The 8,894-nt window shown below is 51.8% G+C and overlaps 1 protein-coding gene across 1 annotated transcript in view; it reads left to right on the top strand.

Annotated features, from left to right (window-relative positions):
• The first annotated feature begins 457 nt into the window (after positions 1–457).
• The window catches only part of LOC146809173 (sodium/potassium-transporting ATPase subunit gamma-like), a 155,005-nt gene continuing 146,568 nt past the window's right edge, over positions 458–8,894 (top strand). Inside the window, exon 1 of the mRNA XM_085615962.1 lies at positions 458–603. Within this exon, the coding sequence (XP_085472088.1) occupies positions 573–603 (31 nt within the window). The 5' untranslated portion in view covers positions 458–572. The remainder of the gene's footprint in view (positions 604–8,894) is intronic.

Raw genomic sequence — 8,894 nt, 5'->3', positions numbered from 1 at the left:
AAAGATCAGACGTAAACGAGAAAAGATACGGGGTAGACGAGAGCAGGAAAGGTCGCGAGGGTCAGGAGCGCCTGGTTGAAACGGTGACGCGGGTGACAGGAGTGAATGGCAGGAGTGAATGACTAGAAGAGAGGGGGGGCATAAGCAAGAGAGTGGAAAAGGGAGGGAAGGAGAGGGACATGGAACTAACCTGGAAGGAGACCAGGAAGAAGCAGGGGGAGGGGCGGGAGGTGTCAGGGAGGTAGGCTGAATGCAGGAGAGAGCCTACGAGATTGATGGGGTCTTTGCCCCTCCTCCTGCAGCAGACTGGTCCAGCCCCCAAAGCCCCCAGCTCCATCAGCCCCCCAGTGCTGCAAGACCCGCGGGGGGCGATGATTGGCTGCGCTGACGACCACATGGTGCTCCTTATAAAGAAATGCTAATTTGTGATGGTGGGCTCCGCTTCCCTCCCTCCCGAGCCCTCTCTGCTGCGGTATTTTCTTCTGCAATTCACCTAGAGCCGGGAAGAGGAAACCTGCAGCAGAGAGTAAGGGAAGGACCGGGAGCACCCACAGACGACACCTCAGCCCACCATGGCCACCCCCACCGAGCGGACGGAGAAAGGTCAGAGACCCCTGCCCCATATACACTTTTATATGTCCCCCCCCCTTCCTTCCCATCATCAGGGGCTCCTTCTCAAATGGGATGGGATGGGATGTGAGGGGAGGGGATGGGACGGGATGGAACGGGGCGGGAGGAGATGGGAAAGGATGTGCTGCAGTGTCCGGACTCCAGCACCCTGGGTACCACTGCTGGGTTTGGGAATCAGTAGTGAGCCCGAGTGCCTAGTATCAGTGTTGACTACTAATACTATTATTGGATCTGGCCACCAGCACTGAGTCCTAGTATCACTACTGGATCTGGCACCAGTACTCAGCTTTAGTGTCACTATTGGATCTGGCACCAGTACTGAGCACTCGTATCACTGCTGGCTCTGGGCACCACTACTCCGCTTTAGTGTCACTATTGGATCTGGGTACCAGTACAGAGCACTAGTATCACTATGGATCTGGCACCAGTACTCGGTTTTAATGTCACTATTGCATCTGGGTACCCGTACTGATCCCTAGTGCCACTACTGGATCTGGCACTAGTACTCAGCTTTACTGTCACTATTGGATCTGGGTACCAGTACCGAGTCCTAGTATCACTACTGGACCTGGCACCAGTACTCAGCTTTCGTGTCACTATTGGATCTGGGTACCAGCACAGAGCACTAGTGCCACTATGGATCTGGGCACCAGTACTCGGTTTTACTGTCACTATTGGATCAATGTACCAGTATTGATCCCTAGTGTCACTATGGATCTGGGCACCAGTACTCGGTTTTACTGTCACTATTGCACCTGGGTACCAGTATTGAACCCTAGTGTCACTTCTGGATCTGGGCACCAGTACTCAGCTTTACTGTCACTATTGGATCTGGGTACCAGTACTGAACCCTAGTGTTACTACTGGATCTGGGCACCAGTACTCAGCTTTACTGTCACTATTGGATCTGGGTACCAGTACTGAACCCTAGTGTAACTACTGGATCTGGACACTAGTACTCGGTTTTCCTGTTACCACTGGATCTGGGCACCAGTACTCCGTTTTACTGTAACTATTGGACCAGAGGTACCAGTACTGGTTCCTAGTGTCACTTCTGGATCTGGACACCTGTGCTCAGTTTTACCTTCACTGTTGGATCTGGGCACCAGTGCTGAGTCCTAGTGTCACTACTGGATTTGGGCACTAGTACTCGGTTTTACAGACACTATTGGATCTGGGTACCAGTACTGGTTCCTAGTGTCACAACTGGATCTGGGCACTAGTACTCGGTTTTACTGTCACTATTGAATCTAGGTACCAGTACTGGTTCCTAGTGTCACTACTGGATCTGGGCACTAGTACTCGGTTTTACTGTCACTATTGAATCTGGTTACCAGTACTGGGTTCTAGTGTCACTACGGGGTTGGGGCACCAGTACTCGGTTTTACTGTCACTATTGGATCAATGTACCAGTATTGATCCCTAGTGTCACTAGGGATTTCGGCACCTGTACTCGGTTTTACTATCACTATTGGATATAGGTACTAGTACTGGTTCCTAGTATCACTTCTGGATCTGGACACCTGTGCTTAGTTTTACCTTCACTGATGGATCTGGGCACCAGTGCTGAGTCCTAGTTTCACTACTGGATCTGGGCACTAGTACTCGATTTTACTGTCACTATTGGATCTGGGTACCATGGGTACCAGTACTGGTTCCTAGTGTCACTACTGGATCTGGGCACTAGTACTCAGTTTTATTGTCAATATTGGATCTGGGTACCAGTACTGGTGCCTAGTGTCACTTCTGGATCTTGACACCTGTGCTCAGTTTTACCTTCACTGTTGGATCTGTGTACCAGTGCTGAGACCTAGTGTCACTACTGTATCTGGGCACTAGTAATCGGTTTTACTGTCACTATTGGATCTGGGTACCAGTACAGGTTCCTAGTGTCACTACTGGATCTGGGCACCAGTACTCGGTTTTACTGTCACTATTGAATCTAGGTGCCAGTACTGATCCTTGGTGTCACTACTAGATCTGGGCACCAGTACTCGGTGTTACTGTCACTATTGAATCTAGGTGCCAGTACTGATCCCTGGTGTCACTACTGGATCTGGGCACCAGTACTCTGTTTTACAGTCACTATTGAATCTAGGTGCCAGTACTGATCCCTGGTGTCACTACTGGATCTGGGCACCAGTACTCTGTTTTACAGTCACTATTGAATCTAGGTACCAGTACTGATCCCTAGTGTCACTATGGATCTGGGCACAAGTACTCGGTTTTACTGTCACTATTGAATCTAGGTACCAGTACTGATCCCTAGTGCCACTATGGATCTGGGCACCAGTACTCCGTTTTACTGTCACTATTGGATCAATGTACCAGTATTGATCCCTAGTGTCACTATGGATCTGGGCACTAGTACTCGGTTTTGTCACTATTGGATGTGGGTACCACTACTGGTTTCTAGTCTCACTTCTGGATCTGGACACCTGTGCTCAGTTTTACCTTCACTATTGGATCTGAGCACCAGTATTGAGTCCTAGTGTAACCACTGGGTCTGGTTGCCAGTACCCAGATTTACTGCCACTATTGATTCTGGGTGCCAGTGCTAAGTCCTAGTGCTACTATTGACTCTGGGAACCAGTGAATAATACTAGCAGTATTTGTGGATCCGGGTACCAGTACTGAGTCCTAGGACCACTATTGAATCGGATTACCAGTATGATGCCCTAGTGCTGATGCTGCGTTCAGGTGCCAGCACTGACTCCTGGGATCAGTATTGGCTCCCGGTGTCAGTATCGATCCCTGCTCCCTCTATTTGCTCGGGTTGCCAGTACTGGGTCCTCATACGACTGTTGGGTCTGGATACCGGAAGAGTAACTATTGATCCCTGGTGTCATTATTTGTGCTGAGAACCAGGATTTAGTCACAGCACCGCTGTCGAATCCCAGTATCAGTGCTGGGACTGAGCATCAGTGCTGGATGGGGGTCCTAGGATTGGGTCCAGACACTGGCGTTTTGTACCAGCCCCGGTATTTGATGAAGTCATTGGGGTTCAGCTTCGAGTAGTGGGTCCAGGCACGTATACTGAGCCTGGGTACCGGTACTGGATGTCTACCAGAGTGGGCTGAGTTACCATTATCAGGTTCTATTAACATTACTAGGTCTGCATACCAATTCTGTGATCTGGGGCAAATGCTGGCTCGGGGTACCACTTCAAATTCTCGGCATTCCATTTATTACTCCTGCATTTTGGGCACCTTAAGGGAGTCCTCTTTCCATGACTGGTGCCATTATTACACCCAGATACCGCGAGTGGCCCCTTTCAACATTTCTGGGTGCGGACACTGAGTTTGGGTCCAGTTACCATTAATGTGTATATTTCTAGACCCAGGTACTGTTAGTGGTTCTTGGTACCATTTCTGTCTCCGAGTATGAATGTTGAGTACCCTTGTTGGTCCATGTTACAGTTCTTGGTCTGTGTACCATTACCTGGGTATCATGATTGGGTCCATGTACCCTTTCTGGGTCCGTGTACTATTATTGGGCATGGGTGCCGTGATTGGTACAGCGCCGTGATTGCATTCGGATACCGTGGCTGGGTCTGAGCACCGTTTTTTATGTTGCAGGGCCATGCTGGGTTCCGTGCACAATTTCCTGGGTGTCATAACTGGATCACGTGGGCTGTGTATCATTACTGGGCCTAGCTATACAATTGGTTGCAGGTAATATGTGCTATTACTGGGCCTGAACCATGAATATAGCTAGGTTCGTCTCTGAGTCAGTGTGCCATTGCTCGTGTTTCACGGTAGGGCGGCGCTATTATAATGCCGCGGTACCATACCTGGGCCCGTGTACCGTTATCTGCTTCTCGGTTGCAGTTCTCGATTTGGTAGCCATTACATCGGTATCATTATTGGGTCTAGGTACCATTTCTGGGCTCCCGTATCATTAGCGGGAGTGGATAACATTACTGGGTCGAGATACCGTTTGTGGGTCGAGATACTATATCCGTGCTATTAATGGACCTCGGCAATAATATTATGGGTACGGGTACCATTAATGGGACCAAGTACCATTTCTGGGCTCCTGTATCATTAGCGGGAGTGGATAACATTACTGGGTCGAGATACCGTTTCCTGCTCCGTGTGCCATTAATGGACCTCGGAATTATTATTAATGGGATCGAGTACCATTATTGGGTCCAGGTATCATTTCTGGGCTCCCGTATCATTAACAGGCGTGGATAATATTACTGGGTCGAGGTACGATTTGTGGGTCGAGATACCATTCCGTGGCATTAATGGACCTCGGCAATAATATTATTGGGTACGGGTACCATTAATGGGACCAGGTACCATTTCTTGGTCCGTGTGCCATGAACAGGATTAGGGCACCCTTATTGGGTTCAGGTACCATTTGTGGGTCGAGATACCATTTCTTGCTCGGTGTGCCATGAATGGACCTCCGCATTATTATTATTGGGTGCGGGTACCTGTTATTGGGTTCAGGTATCATTTCTTTGCTTCTCGTGCCATATACGGGATTCGGCGCCATTATTGGGTACATGTTTCATTAGACGGTTGGGGTTACCGGTACCAGGATTGGGCTGAGGCACTAATCCTGGGCCCGGGTGGATGCTGTGACTGGTTCCAGGTAGCAGGTCTGTCCCCTACGCGCGTTGATTCGAGGTCACGCCGCTGACCTCAGCGCTCGATTCGGGCCCGACCACTGTTCATTCCTGGGGAGAGACGCTCTTACCCCCCGCCCCCTCTCCCGGATGAGGACCGACCCCGTGGCCAGTGCGGTTAGGTGCTGTCGCCGTTCCCACCGTGTGTGGTGTGATCCAGTGGCCCGTTGCCCAGCTGTCTGCACAGCTCCAGGTGTGACTTCCTCTCCTCAGGTGCGGCAGCCAATGCTCGTTTAAGCGTCTAGCTGCTCGTGTAGCCGGTGCTACGCAGCAGGAAATGAGTCTCCCGGAGCCGCCAGGCTGCAAAGGCATTCTATCTACTCTACACATTGCCACGGCCCCGTGCCTCTGGCAGCCAGGTGTCCTGAAGGGGCTCACGGTGGCACGCCGTGCCGCCTCACCCCCTGTGGGCGCCGTTCGCGCCTCCGTAGAGGGATCACCGGGGCACCTGATTCACACGCACGCATATGGTATCTTTTAACACAAACATACATTGATTCTGAGGAGGCTCCGCTCCGTATGCCGCAGTTGATGGGCAACAGAGCAGACTAACATGGCGGGGAGTCACCCTTTCCCGACCAATGAGAGGCGCTTAGTAGCGGCTCACTTAATGCCTGACATGGGAGGGGCGGGGGTGAGGTACGACTGTGGACACGTGGGGAGAAGTGGATTCGTGGCACCCGATAATGGGGACCGCAGAGGGCCCCTCAAGCTGGAACGGTGACGAGGCCATGGGTCTGTCCTAGACAGCACGATTTCAAATGGTTGTGGGGTTCGTGCATAGAGGAACCACAACCAGGGGGCAGTCCGTAGTCAGAGGCACAGGGGGGTACACCCATGGGGAGCACGGCGTCTATGGTCAGGAGCACAGGGGAACTACATTCAGAGGGCACTTTTGATATATGGTGTCAGGGACGCAGGGGAGATACATTCAGTGGGTGCTCCGTGCATGGAATCTGTACTCAGGGACAGGGGAACTTCACTCAGTGGGCACATGAGATCTGTGGTTAGGGACACCGATAAGGTACACTCACGGAACACATGAGATCTGTACTTAGGTACGCAAGGGGACATGGGATATGTAGTCAGGGACACAGGGGAGCTACACTCATTGGACGCATGGAATCTGTATTACGGGGAATAGGTGAGCTACACTCGCGGAGCACATGGAATCTGTAGTCAGGGCACAGGGAAACTGCACTCAGGGGCGCATGCGATCTGCAGTTAGGGACATAGGGGAGCACATTCATGAGGCACGTGGGATCTATAGTTAGGAACACAGGGGAGTTACACTCACGGGGCACATGGGATCTGTAGTCAGGGGAACATGGAACATACACTCACGGAGTGCATGGGATCTGTAATCAGGAACACAGAGGAGCTACACTCTCGGGCTGCATGGGATCTGTATCAAGGACACAGGGGAGCTACACTTATGGGGTGTATGGGATCTGTAATCAGGAACACAGAGGAGCTACACTCACGGGATGCATGGGATCTGTAATCAGGAACACAGAGGAGCTACACCCACGGGGTGCATGAGATCTGTAATCAGGAACACAGAGGAGCTACACTCACAGGCTGCATGGGATCTGTATGAAGGACACAGGGGAGCTACACTCACGGGGTGCATGAGATCTGTATCAAGGACACAGAGGAGCTACACTCACGGGTGCATGGGATCTGTAATCAGGAACACAGAGGAGCTACACTCACGGGCTGCATGGGATCTGTATGAAGGACACAGGGGAGCTACACTCACGGGGGGCATGAGATCTGTAATCAGGAACACAGAGGAGCTACACTCACGGGGTGCATGGGATCTGTAATCAGGAACACAGAGGAGCTACACTCACGGGCTGCAGGGATCTGTATCAAGGACACAGGGGAGCTACACTTATGGGGTGTATGGGATCTGTAATCAGGAACACAGAGAAGCTACACCCACGGGGCGCATGGGATCTGTAATCAGGAACACAGAGGAGCTACACCCATGGGGGCATGAGATCTGTAATCAGGAACACAGAGGAGCTACACTCACGGGGTGCATGGGATCTGTAATCAGGAACACAGAGGAGCTACACTCACGGGGTGCATGGGATCTGTATGAAGGACACAGGGGAGCTACACTCACGGGGTGCATGAGATCTGTATCAAGGACACAGGGGAGTTACACTCACAGGGTGCATGGGATCTGTATAAAGGAGACAGGGGAGCTACACCTACGGCGTGCATGGGATCTGTAATCAGGAACACAGAGGAGCTTCACTCACGGGGTGCATGGGATCTGTATGAAGGACACAGGGGAGCTACACTCACGGGGTGCATGGGATCTGTATGAAGGACACAGGGGAGATCTGTATCAAGGACACAGGTGAGCTACACTCACGGGGTGCATGAGATCTGTAATCAGGAACAAAGAGGAGCTACACTCACGGGGTGCATGGGCTCTGTAATCAGGAACACAGAGGAGCTACACTCACGGGGTGCATGGGATCTGTATGAAGGACACAGGGGAGCTACACTCACGGGGTGCATGGGATCTGTATGAAGGACACAGGGGAGATCTGTATCAAGGACACAGGTGAGCTACACTCACGGGGTGCATGAGATCTGTAATCAGGAACAAAGAGGAGCTACACTCACGGGGTGCATGGGCTCTGTAATCAGGAAAACAGAGGAGCTACACTCACGGGGTGCATGGGATCTGTATGAAGGACACAGGGGAGCTACACTCACGGGGTGCATGAGATCTGTATCAAGGACACAGGGGAGTTACACTCACAGTGTGCATGGGATCTGTATAAAGGACACAGGGGAGCTACACCCACGGGGTGCATGGGATCTGTAATCAGGAACACAGAGGAGCTTCACTCACGGGGTGCATGGGATCTGTATGAAGGACACAGGGGAGCTACACTCACGGGGTGCATGGGATCTGTATCAAGGACACAGGGGAGCTACACTCACAGGGTGCATGAGATCTGTAATCAGGAACACAGAGGAGCTACACCCACGGGGCGCATGGGATCTGTAATCAGGAACACAGAGGAGCTACACCCACATGGCGCATGGGATCTGTATGAAGGACACAGGGGAGCTACACTCACGGGTGCATGGGATCTGTATCAAGGACACAGGGGAGCTACACTCACGGGTGCATGGGATCTGTATCAAGGACACAGGTGAGCTACACTCACGGGGTGCATGGGATCTTTAAACAGGAACAATGGGGAGCAACAGTCTTTAGGTGCATTGAATTTGTAGTCAGGGACACAGGAGAACTTCACTTGGGGAGCATGGAATCTGTAGTCAGGGGGCACAGGGGATCTGTAGTCATGGACATAGGGTAGCTACATGCTTTGAGCACATAGGATCTGTAGTCAGAGCACATGGGAGCTACACTCAGTTTGCACATGGGATCTGTATCAGGGACACAGGGGGGAGATACACTCTTTGGACACATGGGATCCGTAGCTGCAGGACATAGGGAAGCTACACTCATGGGGCACATGGGATCTGTTGTCAGCGGGCACAGGGGAGCTACACTTAGCTGGTTCATGGGATCTGTAGTCAGGGACGCAGGGGATCAAGTAAGTGGGAGCAAGGAATCTAGTCTGGGGCG

Source organism: Triturus cristatus, chromosome 7, assembly GCF_964204655.1.
Source record: "Triturus cristatus chromosome 7, aTriCri1.1, whole genome shotgun sequence".
Classification (NCBI taxonomy): domain Eukaryota; kingdom Metazoa; phylum Chordata; class Amphibia; order Caudata; family Salamandridae; genus Triturus; species Triturus cristatus.
This window is presented reverse-complemented; position numbering and strand designations above follow the sequence as displayed.